This window comes from Chiloscyllium punctatum, chromosome 4 (assembly GCF_047496795.1).
Source record: "Chiloscyllium punctatum isolate Juve2018m chromosome 4, sChiPun1.3, whole genome shotgun sequence".
Classification (NCBI taxonomy): domain Eukaryota; kingdom Metazoa; phylum Chordata; class Chondrichthyes; order Orectolobiformes; family Hemiscylliidae; genus Chiloscyllium; species Chiloscyllium punctatum.
This window is the reverse complement of record NC_092742.1, coordinates 99713490-99732881: the sequence shown is the minus strand read 5'-3', so window position 1 is coordinate 99732881 and position 19392 is coordinate 99713490. Positions and strand designations below refer to the sequence as shown.

The window sequence follows — 19392 nt, the reverse complement described above, 5'->3', positions numbered from 1 at the left end:
CTTCCTCTGCCCTGCTTGACTATCTAAAAGACAAACTAAGGCATGGGGAAAACCTATAGTTACACTTTAAAAAGGGTAGTGAGAGGGGTAAATAGGAGTTTGAAATTTAGCTGCATCACAAAGATAATTCAGAGAGCAAAGAAATTACAAAGGTAACACCAATAATACTCTCCCTACCAGAAATTAGCTCTTTAACTTTGGCCTGAAGTAATATTCAGTTCAGGTAGACTTAAGAAAACCTAGAAATGGTTGAATGAAGCTTCATCTCACTGCATAAATAACATTTTTAAAACCAATGCTCTAATCAATAGGTTCAGAGGTCCTTAATCCAATATAACACCAGTTTCACTTCAATCAATGACTTAAGGATTTATTTAGAAAAAGAAACGAGATGTTTTCAGGCACAGTTATGTTTGAGTTAATTATTTCTATAAAACATTATTAGTTACAATATTAGAGAAATTAAGTGTGCAATATATTACAGCAAGCCCCAAAGCACTGGAAATAGTCTGTGCAGTCTGACCACTGCTTATTTTCTTTTCTGTACAAGTAGTTGATAGTAAGTAATGACATGAAGCGGAGGGGCATTCTCTATTTTTAAAAAAAGGCTTTGTGTAGTGACCCTTGCCCAAAGAGACAGCCAGCTTTGCCCAAGCAACATGAACAAATACAAACATCTACCTCATGGACAGATTATTTCACATTATTTCCAACTTTGAATTCAGTGCCTTTTGGAATCTTCGTAGTCACTGATTTCACTTAAGAATTGATCATCGGATCAGTACCCTGTCCAGACCCCTAACGGAGGCTTAAAGACAGGTCGGTTGTAGATCAGTAACTAGAATCCAGCAGCTGCAGTGCTCTGGGTACTGGGTGAGATGGCTGAAGCTGATAGGAAAGCCAAATAACTTGCAGTTGACAGCAAGACCCAGAATGGGTTGGGGGGAGAAGACAGATTAACAAGCAGTCAGTGGGTCCAGTGCATTTTGAGTTTTGACAGGAAAACCTATGATCAGGGTGAATAGGAAGCCTTGAGGAGAGTTTAGGGTTTGATGGGAAGGTCCAGGGCCTGGTGGTTTGATAGAAAACAGCATTTCTACAGTCACTATCAAGCAGCAGTAGTTGTTCAAATCAGATTTGACTGCCCACCAAAAATCATAATTCTCTCACGATCAGAGATCCAGCACACATCATAATGCTTCTTCCATCCAGAAAACATTCTGGGGCAAAATTAAAAATACACTTTGCACTGTAGGAACAGCACCATGCTAGATCATATATAATCAAACTACTCATTCTCATCCCTTCAGAGCATGCTCCTCTCTGGTCTTACTTTGGCCAATGCAGTTTTTCTCTGAAAGATCAAACACCAATTTAAGATAACCTGGTGGTGTTTTTGCCGAGGGGGAATGGATGAATGAAAGTAGAAAGTGGAATTCAAGAAGAGAGAGATCAGTCTCCCAGCTATTGCTTATTTGAACTGCCCACAGTTCCCAGTTTTAACCTTTACAGTTAGCCCTCCATAGTCACTCCATTGATAGACCCAAAAAAAAAACACAAGCAGATGCTGGAAACGTACAATGATTAAACTGCTGCCAAAAGCCACTTAAACTTGAGGCCACTGGGGTGGAAATCAGTCAGCTGAATGACTCCGGAGTTCAGCTTTGGAGACTGTACACTTATGAAAAGCGCCAGGAGTCACTTGGCACCAATTCAGATCTTACACTAATTCAAAATATTTAACTTGTTTGGAGAAATCAAGATGCAGAAAGGCATAGGAAGGCAGTGACTCCCATAGAAAGGGATACAGACTGGTGAAGCTGTACATTCAAGGTTAAGTCTGGAGTTCAGCTCCGTGTTAATTCTGGATGAGTTTGTTTGCTCTCTGGTTGGCTTCATCAATCCGAGCTTTGTTAGCATCAGCCTGTTGAATACACAGACAGACAATCAGCACTCGCACCTACAATATTTCCCTTCCCACTCCTAATTATTCAAGTCCACACCGACCCTCCAAACAGTATCCCACCCAGAACCATTTCCCCTAACTAATGCACCTAACCTACACATCACTGAACACTATGGGAAATTTAGCTTGGCCACTTCACCTAACCTGCATATCTTTGGACTGTGGGAGAATGTGCAGACAGTCGCCCGAGGCTGGAATCGAACCCGGGTCCCCAATGCTGTGAAGCAGCAGCGATAGCCACTGTGTCACCCACACAGAACCAATTTAATTCAGTTTACAAAAATCTGCGGCTGAAATGCATACCATAACCCAACTCTATCAGGGCAGATGATGACATCGGTAGTCAGTCGGGACATGTCCCATCACGCAGTTCGATTTAGCGACTTTGAATCTTGCCTAACAAAAATCCATAAATCTCAGCTGTGAAATTTTCAACTGAACCTCATCATTTACAGCCTTTTGAATGTTCCAGACTTACATTACCCTTTCTGAAATCACCCTTATGAAGGGCCAAGCTCTAATTTTAATGCCTCTTGGTTTGGTTTCTCACTAGAAAACATGCTTTCATCATCTTCGATATAATTGGATAAACTTGTAATCAACAATTCACAATTTTAACCCCTATTGTCCTATTCTGGTGCACTGCATTCCCCAAGGCAGTATATCCTTCCTAAGGTGTCATGCCCACAACTGAACCATGGTATGCTTGCCTTCATTGGACGGGGTATTGAGTATAAGAGCTGGCAGGTCATGTTAAAATTGTACAAGACATTGGTTCAGCCGCATTTAGAATACCATGTACAGTTCTGGTCACTAGACTACCAAAAGGGTGTGGACGCTTTGGAGAGAGTGCAGAGAAAGTTTACGAGGATGTTGCTTGGTATTGAAAGTGCTAGCTATGAAGAGAGGTTGAGTAGGTTAGGTTTGTTTTCATTAGAAAAAAAGGAAGAGATGAGGGGAACCTGATTGAGGTTTACAAAATCACGAAGGGTATAGACAGGGTAGATAGGGATAAGCTTTTTCCCAGGGTGAAGGATCCAATAATAAAATCAAGTTTCCAAGGTGAGAGATGGAAAGTTTAAGGGGGATACACGCAGCAAGTACTTTACAGAGAGGGTGGTGGGTGTCTGGAACGTGTTACCAGCAGAGGTGGTAGAGGCAGGCACGGTAGATTCATTTAAGATGTGTCTGGACAGATGCACGAGTAGGTGGGGAGCAGAGGGATACAGATGCTTAGGAATGGACGACAGGTTTAGACAGTAGATTTGGATCGGCTCAGGCTTGGAAGCCAAAGGGCCTGTTCCTGGGCTGTAAATTTTCTTTGTTTTCTTTGGACTTGTGATACAGTCTAACCAGAGTATAATACAACATGCAAGTTCTAGCCCTTTGTAATGATATGAATCTTAATCCAATCTAAGCTAGGAGGGGCCAAGCCACACTTAAACACATTATGTAATCTGCTGTTATCTTAATGACTTGCACTTTTAGATAGGTGTCCAAATTCTTCAAACAGAGGAAGCCCCGTGAGGAGGCGTTAGCTGTATTTTAAAAACTCAAGCTATTCACCCAAAATGTTAAAACATTGCTGCCTCTGTAACAAGAGGTTAGATCTTTGAACAACCCAAGGTAAATGGGTTTGACCAATTAGAACTCTCAGGAACTGACAAGAGGAAGAAACCTAATAAAAACATCTCCAAAGCAAAAGGTTAATATTTTATTTTTCCGACAAGAAATAGCCTTGTTTCCACAACATAAATAGATATTTTCCATAATATGCTATATATTCACTTATTCATCTTTTAATTAAAGATGTGGAGCAAGGCCTGAAATCGGATCCAGTAATTGTGGTAACTTAAGGAATGGTTTCCCGCTTGTTACCTCCCTCTTGAGTACTTGAGACCTTAGGGAGTTACCCTGGAAAAGTAATCTACATTTCAGAAGCCTCAGCAGTTGAGAGAAGGAGGTTGAAAACACAGGAAGTACCTTTCCAGAAATGGAGTCAATCTTTTTGTTCTGGGAATCTATTTCGTTGCCCATGTCAATTGCCATGTTTTTCAGATTTCCAATGATACTGCCCACTTGCTGCAGATTTTCTTCCATTTCATCCTCTCGAGAGTCATTGGTTATCCTAAAACAGACCCAAAATTGTCAGGTTATTTCAAAGAGAAATTTGGTGTGGTGAATGCTTCTCTAACATCTTCTGCTCTTCGTTACTGAAGCAAAAGCACCAGTGAGTCTCGAGTAAACAGGGGCTATGTGGAGAATCATTAGGATTTAGGTGGATTCTCCACTTTGGATGGGTGCAAAGAGAGTGAAAGATGGAGAGGTCACGCCTGTTCTCCTTTAGGATCAGGGATGGAAAGGTCATGCTGCCCCTTACATACAAATCAAGCTGTTCTCAGTGGCTGGGGATTAGTGGTGAAAGGACATTTGCTGATCCCAACGTGACAAGTGACATGCGCAGCCAGCCGCCTATGCCCTGAATCTGGACAATGATGCAGCCCTATCCCTTCTACCTGGCAATGTAGCCTTCTCCTTCACCGCCCCTCCTGGCCATCTCATGGTGATTCTGCATGTTGCCTGGCTGATTGGAGACAACTTTGCCTGTGTTCCCATCAGCATCGCTACCCCAGGCTTTCTTGTAAGCATCCCCCATCTCGAAGTTCTTCACCCTGAGAGAGACAGACAGAAATGTAACTATTAGTTTTGAAGGATTCATTGTGTTGGAGAGGGGGTTGTGGTCTCTGTAATTGTCCAATTGGGGTGGGGGCACAAAAAGAGGTGGAAGGAAGTAAGTGTGTATTTTATTGGCTAGAAAGCCCTTTGGGACACTGGGGTTGTGAACTGTAGTGTGTAAAAGACTTCTCTTCAATGCCAACATGAATCTCTACATTTGCTCTCCTGCACTGCAACCTGGACTTCATTCCAAACCTGGCAAGCAGGTTTATACAATGAAGCGTGGGACAATCCAGACTATTCAGAGATGGCTGGTTAACAAATTAGGGGAGATTGGGCTGATTGTTTACAGATTAGAGTGTTGTTTAGAAGACATCAAATACGAATTGGAGATCTGGTGATTTGCAGAGAGATGCATCAGGGGTATGCAACTGGGAAACGATCTAGGATGAGCAAAGATTGTAGGGTGAGGTTTGGTGTCAATAAAAATATTTCTGGAGGTCAGGGACGGGGATGGGTTAGTCAGCGTTGGGGGTGGTTTGATATTTTGTCCAATGACGTGGAAGAGTAAAGGCCAATGAGTGCAGGGTTATCATGGGAACGAGCAACAAACTAAAGTTCACCTCTCAACCTTTGAGATGTCATGGACTTTGTCTCTCATCTTGCCTTAGTCGTATTTAGTCCATTTTGGATTTTGATGGTATTGAATCAGTCTGGTACTTACATTGAAGGAGATGTGAAAGCCATCACAACTACTAGAGAAGTTTGCAAGGATTATGACTGCTGTTCTTGTCCTTAGTCTAAATCTCAGTGTGTTAACTATTTTTTCAATTACTCATTTACTCAATTATTTACACAAAGAATGTCTTCATGTTGTTTTTGACTATTCAACACACTGCTCATTCCCAGTTCCTTGTCTGTTTCCACGTTTGATTCGTGGTTCCAATATTTCTCATACTAATTCCCTCCATCTTTTTCCTTACACATTTTGATTTGAGCCTATAATGCAGGCTGATGCATCAGTGCAGTAATAAAGGGTTTTCTGCACCATTGCAGGTCTTTCAAATGAGAGGTCATTGCCACAATTATTGACTAGAAGAAAAGGCAATAGTATTTGTGCAATGATTACGGGATGTTCTGAGGAACGGTCACTCGACCTGAAACGTTAACTGCTTTCTCTCCACAGCTGCTGCCAGACCTGCTGAGCTTTTCCAGCAATTTCTATTTCAATTTTCCAGCACTGCCAACTTCAGCAGTTGTGACAGTTTTCAATTCTCCTTCTTTCACACATCTTTTGACACTATTTCAAAACTGAGCAGGGGAATCTTTCCTTGTTCTGGAGCCAGTACTTATCCCTCAATTAATAGCTCTAAGAACAGACCATTTGGTCATTATCACGTTGCATTTGGGAAGCGTTTTACTGTGAACATTTGGCCTCCAACAGTGACTGCACTACAAAAATTATTTATTGAAAATGAATCACTTGGTGACATTGAGGTATAGACAGACAATGCAATTTATTTAGTCTAATGGCACAAAATTGCAAGACTTCCACAATTACACAGACACACAACAGGCTCATGCAGCATGCGGTTAAATGTACCACCTACTCAAACGTGGACACGGTCCCCAAAACGGCTGACTTTCTCCATGCCAGATTCCACGATGTACATCACTGATTGGCTCCCATTTTCCACTCAGGCTTATATTAAGGTTAATCTTCAATGAATGAAGCATAGGGAGGGAGATATAGGGTTTCGGGGTAGGGGGCAAATGAGAGAAAGAGAAGGCACGAGAAAGAGAGAGAGAAAGAGCAAGAAAATGAACTCAAAAGATCAGTCATTTAGGTAGAGCAGTGTCACTGAGGAGCCCAGCATTACAGAAAACAGCCAGGACCACTCCTCCCGAGCTGCTCATTGGAATTAGGATCCTACCAGACAAAGTTTGATTGATTAACCGGTTAATGGATAGTGTAGCAGAAGTGTTGAACTTATTGTGATCATTAGAATTGATCGTTTTAGTTAGCCGAATTAAGAAAGGAGTTAGTTTGTCATATAGCAGGCCCAGGTACTCAAACACACGTCATGCCAAATGTTAATGTTAATTACAGCTGCTCAGCCAAAGACAATGTTGATGAGATCGTGTGGTTTTAAGGTAAAATTCTGTACAGCTCACATTTGCACAAAATTTACATACATGTTCAGCTTGAGGCAAATCGACTGGCAGCTCCCAGCACCAATGTGTACTGTGACAATGACTGAGACTAAGGGAAGAACTGACAACCAAAAACAGAACCAGCTACACTGGCAGCTACTGAACATTTTGAATACAAAGTAAAGTTCCCTTTACATTGTCCCAAAACTGGTACCTGTGTGAAACAGCCACAGCCCTCAAAAATTCTTAAGTCAATTTCTGTCTCTTCACTTTAACATCAGAAATGTAACTATAATTCTATGACTTTATGACAGTGACTGATGCCCTTCTGGACTGAAGAGGAAAAAAAATGCAGATGCTGGAATCCAAAAGTAGACAAGCAAGAGGCTGGGAGAGCATAGCAAGCCAGGTAGCATCAGGAGGTGGAGAAGTCTGAGAAATCCAGAACATTGACTCCTCCACCTCCGGATGCTACTTGGCTTGTTGTGTTCTTCCAGCCTTCTGCTCATCTACTTTCTGAACTGAAGTCTCTGCATTCTTTAAATACATGACATACTGCCAGCCACTGCTTAGATATTATCTGAGTCAGAGGATTAAGAATCCCATTCCAGAGACTTGAGCACATAACCTAGGCTAACTTCCAACATGGTACGAGAGTGCTGCACTGCCAGAGATATTCAATTGAGACCCTCTTGAGCCAATGCATATGATTATATTGAGGAAGAGCAGGAAATTTCAGTCCTAGCCACTTTTGCTCAACCAACATCAGTAAAACAGATTTTCCAATTATTATCTCTATTTGTGGGAGTTGGCTATGCACTAACTGGTTACATTTCCTATACTCTGATAAGTCTACAACTTTGTAATGTCCCAAGGCCGTAAAAAACGTGAGACAAGTTTTGGTTGGGAACTGATGGTCAGCTGGAAGCCATTCTCTGACCAATTCCAGCAACACCTACCTACTGCAAGGACACACACACAGGCCACAGCATTTGGTGAGGTCAGTCAGGTTTTTCTCCGCTTCCTTCATATCCTGGTTGATCTGGTCCAGCCCTTCATCGATGCGCCTCAGTTGTTCTAAACAAAAACAGCACATGGTCACAACATCAGCTGTTCTGTGGGCTCTCTGCTTTCCTCCCAGCTGCCCTAGCCACTCCAAGCTAACCCCCTGAAGCTTCAGAATGACCCCATGTGCAATGAAGAAACCTCTGCTGGAACAGTCCAGAGTTTCTTTCCTCCTGCTGACTTCATCCACTCACACAAATGCTTCACCTGTGCAGAAATACCAAGCAGCCCTGTCAAGCAGGCAAAGTCTGCTTCCAAGTTTGAGAACCCGTGACAGAGATCAGGTTCACTCCACATGGGAATCATCATGTGGACACATGTGACATGGTAAGTAACTAATCCCTTCTCCCTAGGCTGGGGTTGATCTGCCTAGGACAAGAGGAGGGAGATTTGATTCAGATGGACAAAACTATGAGGGGGCCTAACTGCAGTTAATGGGACTTACCTTAGCAGAAAAGTCAGGAGTGAGGGGAAAAGTTTTAAAGTGATTTGTAGTAAGTGTACAGGGGTGATGAGGAAATATTTTTGCCCAGACAAAGGAAAGGGTCTGGAACTCACTGCCTGCAGAGACAGTAAAGGCAGAAACCCTTAACTAATTTAACAGACACCTGGACGTGCATCTTAAGTGCTGGAACCTGAAAAGCTACAGATCAAATGCTGGAAAGTGGAATTATGCTGAGTGGTTTGTTTCTCAGCCTGTGCGCACACAATGGGCTAAACTGCCTCGTTTTAATATCATTCTTGTTCAGCTTTCCCTCATTCTCACAGGCCAGCGATCTAGGGGTTGCTACTGGCGATAACTTCACTTCAATGTTCATGTTGAGGAGATGAAAGGGTGAGATTGTAAGTTTCTCTCCACTGGACTGCCCAGTAGTTAAGTGAGTGACCAAATACCTGAATGCAGAACCATTGGCAAAGATCTTACATGCACCACAGTCTGCCCTAACCAGCCTAAGTGCTGTAAAGGAAGTCACAGCAAGACTACATTAACATCCCTGTTCCACCCTTCCCAACAAATACAGGGACACACTAACCAGACCAGGGGCCTGTGGAATAACAATGCCAGGCCAACCTGCCTATCCAGACCAGCCCCAGCTCCCTATGATCAGGCAGCACTACATACTTACCTCCCTGCTCATCCAGCATGATCATAGTCTTGCCACCAGCATCCCTACTCTGAAACAAAAAGAAGTGTCAGCACTGTATCTAGGGATCTAACAAACTGCATTGTGCACAGCCCAATCACATCCATCAATTAAATGTACTATGCCAGAACTGAATGAGACAGGGCAGAGGCAGCCTGGCTACGTCTCCCACCATCCATGCCCAAAGTTCCATGGAATTCAGAAACCCAAGGATTTACTAAATCCACTTGCAGCTTTTGCTTGAAATCCCCAATAAATATTTTTAATAGGAATTCAGATTGAGATCACTGTCTGAAGAGTCAAGACAAACTCAGAAGAACACATGGTTGGTTGAGAGTGGGACTACACCATGAGACTCTATGCTAGGTCTTCAACTGCAACATGCACGTGCACTAATTCTTTCTGCTGTTCCAAGTCTCCAATACTTAACCAGTAAGACCCATGGGATTAAAGTGATCGTGGCAGCATGAAGAGTGATTAAAAGAACAGAACTAACTGTTTACTACTGTTGTTTGGTTGATCAGACTGGAAGGAAATGCGCAATGGAATCCCCAGGGATCAATGGTATTTTTGATTTACATTAGTGACTTGCAAATGAAACACGTGGTGGTGGGGAAGAGCGGGAAGATAAAAAGACACTAGTATGGCGATCTCAATAGCACTGGAGGCTGCAGATGACCACTCTCAGTGCTGTATTTTCAGAAAAGTGTTTCAGAGAATTGTGCAGACCTGATGATCAGACTGTTCAAACCTCAGCAGAAGTAAGTGTAGTGTCAAGAGTAAGGTAAGAGTCTAAACACAAATACGGTAATACTGATATATTGCCAAACACAGCCTTACCAACTCTTTCCGAGACACCAGTTCTACCCTAAGGTAGAATGAAGCCTGCAATAATGTGTATTTGTTTTTGCATTCGTAACAACTACTACACAATGTGTATCGTGTACACCTACTGTATTATTAAACCTGAACAATGCCTGCTTCAGACAATCACCCTGTAGCATGACCGTCATATATCCAAACCTGTTACCTTCCAGTGTGACACTGACAGATCCTGTCACCCTGTTCCATGACCCCCAATAGCAAGCCTTACCACCTTTACACTATCAACCCAATGTGCCCGAGTGCCCTGCAGTCAGCACTAAGGTCAATAGAAGACACAGTTCAGCTTTACCTCCTCTGCCAGCTGCAGCATCCTCCGGGTACTCTCCAGGGACTGCGAAGAGAGGAACAAAAATTGTCAAGTCCAAGACATTATGCTCACAAACCAACAGCCATGATAGTTTATACCCCTGTAGCTTTACTGCCCCGAATCTGCCTTGAAATGACTGACAGTCAGACCCCTTTGGAAATCAAATAAATTGCTGGAAAGTAAAGCCAAAGCAGCCCTCATCAAATCAAGGACACTAGAAATATCCTGTAGAACAGGCCTGAAAGCCAGCTAACAGTTGGAATGGGCAGCAAGTTGTTTGGGGTGAAAAGCTGAGGTCAATGTTGGTTAACTGGTTCAAGAAGCAAAGTGTCCTTCTGTTGGGAAAGGTTTACAGGATTCTGATGGGCACGCATTGTTTGCTAGATAATGATAGAATTGTGATGATGGAAATGGTCTGAAAGACTAATTGGCTACCATTAGCCATCTACTGCAGGGAGTTGAGATCCAACCGAGGAGAATTGTGTTCCGTGTCACACCCGCTCCCCCCCACCCCCAACCCCCCAAAAATGTGTGTGTTGTGTCAGAGTTTCATAAAAACCCACTTTTTATAAGGATACAAACCGGCCCATCTGACTCTTCCACAGCCTGCTTTCAACTAAAAACCCAACTCAGAGCAGAGACTCACCTCATCTGTCACCTGGTTTGCTCGGATCTGTATGTCCTCAGTCGACATGTCTGCCATTTTGACCGGCCCAAACCTAATGGGGCAGAGAGAGAGAGACTTGTGAAACAAAAACAGATGTCAGCCCTGCTGAGGCTCAGGGAAAGTAGTGCTCTTTGCTCCTGGACTGTGTGAATGTTGCAGATGAACATGGGAGCTCTGAATCAGCTCTGTGCACGTTCATTGGAGATATCATAATAATCCCTTTGGGTCCTGTAATCACTTCTTGTGCTGTAAAACACTAACACATTCTAAGATCATAAAATACGACCTGAATGCACGTCCATTCTGATTGTTTTTGTCAAAGGGTCAGTCAATGAAACTCAGAATTCCTTTAGTTCTGAAGCCAACTTACTCAGTCAGTTCTGGGGCTTATTTTGGAACCCTATTGCCTCAAAAGACACAATGTAATAGTATTGAGAGATAGACATTACTAGCATTGTGTAAAATTGGACCTTATATGTGGTTTCCACAGCATGTGAAGCAGTTCCCTCTCGGTATGTAGTAACTGCACCCTCCAGTGAAAGATGTTCACAAAACTAAGCTTCCTGTCAGTGGTTCTTGTGTTAATAAGGAAATGACCACTGCTCCAACTATTTCCTCCAGCAGTCTACCTAACAGGCAGTGCCGCAAATTGTTCTTTGTACCGCACAGTAACCCTGGAAATGAAAAAGAGGAACTCCAACTTGCAGCAGTGATGAGTACCCTGTGGAAACTGATAGTGCCACACGGGGACAAATCAAACAACCCCAATGGCTGATTTGCCTTGAGGCCTGGGTGTGGCAGCAGGTTCAGCAAGGGAGCTAGAGCAGTTACATAGAAATGCTTTCTCACCAGCTGGTTCAGATATGGTTAATACACATCTTCGGAGCAGGTGGGTTTTGAATCTGGGTATCCTGATCCAGAGGCTGGGACACTACCACAAGAGTAGTTACACAGTGACAAAGTATCTACAGTTATCATCTGAAATGGAAAGAGGAATGGGTGATTGATATCAATTAAGGGTCAATTGGGTGTTCATAGAAACCCTACAGTGCAGAAAGAGACCATCAAGTATACACTGGCCCTCCAAAGAGCATTTCACTCAAACCTAGCCCCCTATTTTATCCCTGTAACTCCACATAGAACATAGAAAAATACAGCGCAGTACAGACCCTTCGGCCCTCGATGTTGCGCTGACCGAAGCCTACCTAACCTACACTAGCCCAATAACCTCCATATGCTTATCCAATGCCCGCTTAAATGAATCTAATCTATTGTATGTGTTGCACAAGGTAATAGTTTTGAAAATGTTAATGCTGGTACTGCAATGGCTCCACCTAGTCTAATGATGTAATACAAGCTTTGGCGCCGACAGTGGAGTTCTGCATGAATGTCCAAAGAGAACAAATATGTTCTGTAAAGTTCCCGAGTGTCTTCCGGTTTACGCCCAACCAGTAATGTTAACTATAATTATTACTGTTATAAAATATACAATCTTGTTTAGACTCATTAATTAACACTGATCATTAGAGGAGCCCGAGACACAGTATTGACAAAGTGGAATGGGGACAGCCAACTACCTCAACCACCACAGTATCACATACTGACAGCAGTGACATAAGCCTGCTTCTATTATTCTGCATCTCATTAACAGCAAGACACCTCTATTTCATCTTCCTCAAATCTTTACAAACAGGAGTGAGGGAGGTCTTAAAGACTTTAAAAATACGAGGGGCTTTTTTTTAAAAAACAGTGGACTTGTGTGTGCAATGAACTTAGAGGAAGTGGTGGATGCAGGTACAGTAACATTTAAAAAGATATTTTGATAAGTACATGGATGAGAAACATTTGGAGAGATGGAGGTCAAGCACAGACAGGTGGGACTGTGGTTGCTGTGTACTAGTTGGACCGAAGAGTCCATTTCCATACTGCATGACTCTGAAGAGGAGTGAGTGGGGCATCAAAAATTCCTGATGAAGGCCTTATGCCCAAAACAACAATTCTCCTGCTCTTTCAATGCTTTGCTGTGCTTTTCCAGCATCACACTTTTCAACTCAAAAATTCATTGGTTTCTTCAAATGAAAGGAAGTTTTTTTTTTGTTTGCACAACCTTAGGAAGTTCCAACTTGCCTTACAGTTAATAAAGTACTTTCCAAGTGTAGTCACTGTTGTAACGAGCAAACATCCTGTTTTTATAAAAAACTTTCCCTCAAGTGCATCTATGCCATTTGTCCCAAATATTCCACATAGTCATGAGCTCTCCATTCTAATCATTCCTCATTGGATTTACTGGCAATCTGCTTATAATTGTGCTTTTTAATTCTGGACTCTCATCACCAGTGGAAACGTTTTCCCTGCATCAACCCTATAAAACACTTCCATAAATTTAAAGACCAGGCACATCGTGCTGCCTCAACCTTCCCTTGTGCAAAGAAATCCCTAACCTGGTTAGCAAATTTATATGATGATATAATCAAAGCAGCACGCAGTGCTCCAACTGTTAACCATGGTCTATACAGGTCATATGCAAGTCAAGACTTCCATTTAACATTTATTCCTGATATATCTATACCTACAGGCAGCTTATGATTGCCATAGGGAGGCAAAATCTGCACCCAAGCCAAGTTGCAACTCTTTTACTGAATTCCTAAGCAGAGATTGCAGGCAGCTGTTCAACTGCAGGGAGCATTACAGTCAAACCAGAATTATGCCCATTCAAACAACAACATGTTTTCGTACAGCACTACTTATCTTGTAAAAGATTTCAAGGCACATTCCCTAGTGGCATTGTGGGCCAACCCACAAAAGGTAATCTATACTGGTTCAAACCAGCAGCTCACCATCACCTTCCCAAGGACAATAAATGCTGGTACACCTCGCAACGCCACATTCCACAATGAATAAAAAAAAAACTTTCATTCAAACCCCACTCAGGACAGACTGGGAATCATGAAAATTAAACACTGACAAACATAGGCGACATTTACCTGAATTTAGAGAGGATCTAACACCAAGCAATACACGCTACACATCTGGTTTCCCATTACACCTGCCATCTCCCATTCATTATGGATCATTTTAAGTTTTTAGAACCTGTTTCCTACTATTGGATATTTGATTAATTTTTGTGCTCAAACAGAAACTCAACAAGCACTCTCCAATTCAGAAACACGCAGGATTGGACAGCATGGGGGTTAGATACAGAGTAAAGCCCTTTCTACTCTTTTACACTGTAGATCTTCCTCTACTTTGCATTTACTTTTGGTTTAAAAGAGCAAGCCGCCTCGATTCCATCCCCAAAATGTTCCCAGACAAGGACAGCACGTGAGGAATTAAATACACCGAGTAAAGCTCTCTTTTGGGCGGCACAGTGGTTAGCACTGCTGCCTCACAGCACCAGAGACCAGGGTTCAATTCCTGCCTCAGGTGACTGACTGTGTGGAGTTTGCACGTTCTCCCAGTGTCTGGGCGGGTTTCCTCTAGGTGCTCCGGTTTTCTCCCAGTCCAAAAATGTGCAGGTTAGGTGAACTGGCCATGCTAAATTGCCTGTAGTGTTAAGTGAAGAGGTAAATGTAGGGTAATGGGTTGTGCTTCAGCGGGTCGGTATGGACCTGTTGGGCTGAAGGGTCTGTTTTCACACTAAGTAATCTAATCTTTACTTTGTTAAATTGAAAGTTACATCAACAATCCCCTCCCTCACCACTCAAACTGCAAGAAAACTAAATAAAGCTCCAAGCACTGTTCCCATCAAACGCTCTTGGGACAGTGACAGCACATTGCTAGATGAGACAGATGTACAGCATGGAAACAAATCCTTCAGTCCAAATTATCCATGCCGACCAGATATCCTAATCTAATCTAGTCCCATTTGCCAGCACTTGACCCATATCCCTCTAAACCCGTCCTGTTCATATACCTATCCAGATGCCTTTTAAATATCGGAATTGTACCGGCCTCCACCACTTCCTCCGGCAGCTCATTCCATACACGCACCACCCTCTACATGAAAAGGTTGATCCTTATGCAGAGTAAAAATCCCTCATCTCTTAAACTAAAAGTAATGCTCTCTTGATACTGTCCACATCAAACACACAAAGGACAGGGACAGCATGGGGCTAGACACAGAGTAAAGACTAAAAAAAAGTAAAGCTCTCTCTACTCTTTGAAACTGAAACTAAATAGTTCCTCTACACCATCTCCATCAAAACACTCTCTGGGCAGGTACAACACAGAACTGCATCCAGAGTGAAGCTCCTCAGCAACTGTCCCAATTCCATGGTTGTGGACAAAGTTAGACATACTGCCTCAGAGTACATGTGATAAGAAAAAGGGACAAAGAATGGGGAGTGAGAACAAAAGCAATGGCTGTTTTATTAACTTCTGCCCTTGCCTCTGCCTCAAGTAATCAATTTAAACTCCTCTCTCCGGGGTAACATCAACATCAGCAAGTGTCAGATATCACTGTCATCAAGATTAGCACCATCTGATCAGCTGGGTCTCTCTCAATAGCCCACAGAGCTAATTCTGCTCCATTTTACATTTTTCAATAGTTCTCTAATTCCTTCACTCTTGTCTGAGCTAACTGTGGCCATGGGGTCTTCCTTAGTTCCCAAGCAATATTGTCAAAAAGTGTGGCACTGGAAAAGCACAGCCGGTCAGGCAGCCTCCGAGGAGCAGGGGAGTTAATGTTTTGTGACATTCCTCATGAAGAGCTTATGCTTGAAATGTTGATTCTCCTACTCCTCAAATGCTGCTTGATCAGCTGTGCTTTTCCAACAGCACACTTCTTGACTCTGATCTCCAGCATGTGTGTCCTCACTTTCTCCTATGATATTGTTAAGTCCTCTCTTTTCAGCTACTTATCTTTCCCCTTCCAATTTGCCTTCAGCACAAAAAGGAATCTTTTGATCTCCCTATTCCTCTGCAACCCCAACTCTCCAACCTCCCCTTTCTTTCCAAATCTGTCTCTAAAAGTAAGTGGAAAGTAATACTCTCTTGATACTGTCCACATCAAACACACACAGAACAGGGACAGCATGGGGCAGCACAGTGGTTAGCACTGCTGCCTCACAGCAGCAGGGTCTCAGGTTCAATTCCAGCCTTGGGCAACAGTCTGTGTGGAGTTTGCGCTTCTCCACGTGGGTTTCCTCCGGGTGCTCCGGTTTCCTCCCACAGTCCAAAGATGTGCAGGTCAGGTGAATTGGCCATGCTAAATTGCCCATAGTGTTAGATGCCTCAGTCAGAGGGAAATAGGTCTGGGTGGGTTACTTTTTGGGAGGATCGGTGTGGACCAGTTGGGCCGAAGGGCCTGTTTCCACATTGTAGGGAATCGAATCTCTCTTTCCTGGAATCCATGATCCAGTCCCTCCAGTTTTCAACCCTGTTGTGGGGTTGAAACGGATCAGGACTCAAATGATCCCTATGTGACTCCGACAAGGTAAACTATCCCCCCCTCACATGCACCTTGACCCTTTCACCTCACTGAACACACTAAGTGCCTCCAATACCTCTCCACTGCTGGGCAATACTGTAAATATCTGCTTCCATTTTCCTCCAATTGTAGAGGATGATTCCTCTTACCAATCCCACCCTGTTACCAATGGTTTCCCCAAGAACTTTCCATCTCAGAAATATCATTCAAAAAGGAACATCAGTTTCTCCACGTCACCATCATCACTATTGCAAAATCATCAAACTACTTATCTGTTAAGCAGGAATTTCCTCCTAAATATTGGCAAAGCTATATTTTTAACCACTAACACCACTCCTTTCCTAGCAATCGGCTATGGCCGTATCTGCAACCTTGATTTCTTTCTATCTTGAGCTACAACAGCTACTCTCATCTCTGGGAGCCAACCTGTTCCAACCATGTCCCACTCCACCACTGTCTTGGCTGTCTGCAACCCTCAACGACACATTGTTAAACTTGAAATTCCAATGGACTCCTGGCTAGTCTCCCACTTTGTCTTTGCAAACTAGAGGTCAGCCAAAGCTCTGCTGTCAAACTTGCACCAAATAACATTCATCTACCCACCCTATGCTCACTAACCCAAACCTGCTCCTGGTCAACCACATCATTTTCAAAATTCTCACTTAATTTGCAAATTTTTTTCACGGCCTTGATCCGCCTCATCTCTTCTAAGCTACAAGTAGTACCCTGTTTCTAGCATCTAGAACAGGAGTAGGATTCAATTTCCAAACAAATTTAGAGTTGTTAGGTGTAAAGTATTCAATACCAAGCACCCTCTCAGAAGCAAGTGATCAATTTTAAGATAAGTGAAAACAGCAAAGCTGACAGAGGAAAAACAGCTGGGGTGGAGTCAAAACTAAGAGGCTGTTATTTACAATTAAAAGAAAAGGAGAGATAAAAATGAAAGAGTAAGTTTCTCAGTGCTCTGTATAGAAGATGGGCTACCATTCTGGGAATCAGTGCAACAGAGTCATAGACAGTATTGATTACACATGGGACATTGAAATGAAGAACAGTAACAACACAACTTATTACTTTAATTTAGGTTCTTTCAATTGCATGCCCTTCTTTTTAAGATTAGATTACTTACTTACAGTGAAACAGGCCCTTCGGCCCAACAAGTCCACACTGACCCTCCGAAGAGCAACCCATTCCCCTACATTTACCCCTTCACCGAACACTACGGGCAATTTAGTATGGCCAATTCACCTAACCTGCACATTTTTGGACTGTGGGAGGAAACCGGAGCACCCGGAGGAAACCCACGCAGACACTGGGAGAATGTGCAAACTCCACACAGACAGTTGCCTGAGGCGGGAATTGAACCCGGGTCTCTGGCGCTGTGAGGCAGCAGTGCTAGCTGCTGTGCCACTGTGCTGCCCTTGTTCTTTATTTTAACTGCACAAATACAAAAGGTCATAAGGTATTCTTGTGAAACAGTGGTAACATCACTGTCTCTAGGCAAAGGAGTCCTGGGGTTAAGTCCCACATGCTCCAGAGGTCAGAGTGTCATACAATAATACAGAAAACAACTGGATTACAGCCAAAGCAAATTTACTGCAATTGGGTTAATAAATGACAAAAAGACCAGCCTTGTAAAAAATGTCAGAGCTGGAAAATGACAAACATGCACAGGGTTAATTAAAATACAGTATAAGGAAAAAGATCTGTACCAAATTTCAATAACAGTCTGTACTTTGAAAGCTGCATCCAAGGGCTTCTCCCAAATGTACATAGAGCTGTACAGTATGGAAACAGACTGTTCTGTCCAACTCATCCATGCTGACCAAGACATCTTAAATTAATCTCGTCCCATTTACTAGCATTTGGCTCATATCCCTCTAAACCCTTTCTATTCACATACCCATTCAGATGCCTTTTAAAATGCTGTAATTGTACCATCCTCCACCACTGCCTCTGGCAGCTCGATCTATACACCCTCTGTACAAAATGTTGGCCCTCAGGTCCCTTTTCCCTTAAACCTATGTCTTCTAGTTTTGGATCCCCTCACATTGGTTATTCATCTTATGCATGCCCCTTATGATTTTATAATCCTCTATAAAGGTCACCTCTCAGCCTCTGATGCTCCAGGGGAATAAAATCAGCCAGAGCACATTCAGCCTCCTCAACCCTCTAATTCCAGCACAACTTTAACTTTTTCTGAACTCTTTCAAGTTTAACAACATCCCTCCTATTGCAGTGGGAATCAAAATTGAACGTAGTATTCCACAAGTGGTCTCACCAATGTCCTGTACAGCTGCAACAATGACACACCAACTCCTATACTCAATACACTGACCAATGAAGACAAGCATGCCAAAAGTCATCTTCACCATCCTGTCCATTTGTGACTCCACTTTCAAGGAACTATGTACCACCCAGTCTTTGTTCAACAACACTCCCCAAAGTACAGACTGTTAAGTGTATAAGTCCTGTCCCAGTATGCCTTACCAAAATGCAAACCTTTGCATTTATCCTTCTACCACTCCTCAGTCCATGGATCATGAGATAACTTCCTTCATTGTCCAGTACACCATCAATTTTGAGTGTCCTCTACAAACTTCATGCCACATTTTTTATATTCAAGTTCAAACCATTTATATAAATAACCAAAAGCAGTGGATCCAGCACCATTCCATGTGGCACACCACTGGTCACAGGTCTCCAGTCCAATCAACAACCCTCCACCATCACCCTCTGTCTCTGACCTTCAAGCCAATTGTGTGCCCAATTAGCCAGCTTCCCCAGATTCCACACGATCTAATCTAGTTAACCAGTCTTCCACGTGGAACCCCATCGAAAGCCTTGCTGAAGTCCATATAGATAACATCTGTCACTCTTGAGGTGCCCTTATCACCTCAAAAAAAAAACTCAGCTAAATTCATGACACAAATCTCCCATGCACAAAGCCATGCTGACAATCCCAAATCAGTTCTTGTCTTTCCAAGTGCACGTCCATCAGAATCCCTCCAACAACAAATCAACCACTGATGTCAGGCTCACCAGTCTGTAGCTCCCTGGCTTTTCCTGACCAACTTTCTTAAGTAGTGGCACCACATT

General features: G+C 43.0%; 1 protein-coding gene across 1 annotated transcript in view; it reads right to left on the bottom strand.

Moving 5' to 3' along the window:
- Positions 1-356: 356 nt before the first annotated feature.
- The window catches only part of LOC140476588 (synaptosomal-associated protein 23-like), a 28803-nt gene continuing 9767 nt past the window's right edge, over positions 357-19392 (bottom strand). The window contains exons 2-8 of the mRNA XM_072569408.1: positions 10845-10917; positions 10181-10222; positions 8989-9037; positions 7756-7873; positions 4483-4638; positions 3950-4094; positions 357-1924 (exon numbers count right to left, since the gene is read on the bottom strand). Of these exons, the coding sequence (XP_072425509.1) occupies positions 1859-1924; positions 3950-4094; positions 4483-4638; positions 7756-7873; positions 8989-9037; positions 10181-10222; positions 10845-10901 (633 nt within the window). The 5' untranslated portion in view covers positions 10902-10917 and the 3' untranslated portion in view covers positions 357-1858. The remainder of the gene's footprint in view (positions 1925-3949; positions 4095-4482; positions 4639-7755; positions 7874-8988; positions 9038-10180; positions 10223-10844; positions 10918-19392) is intronic.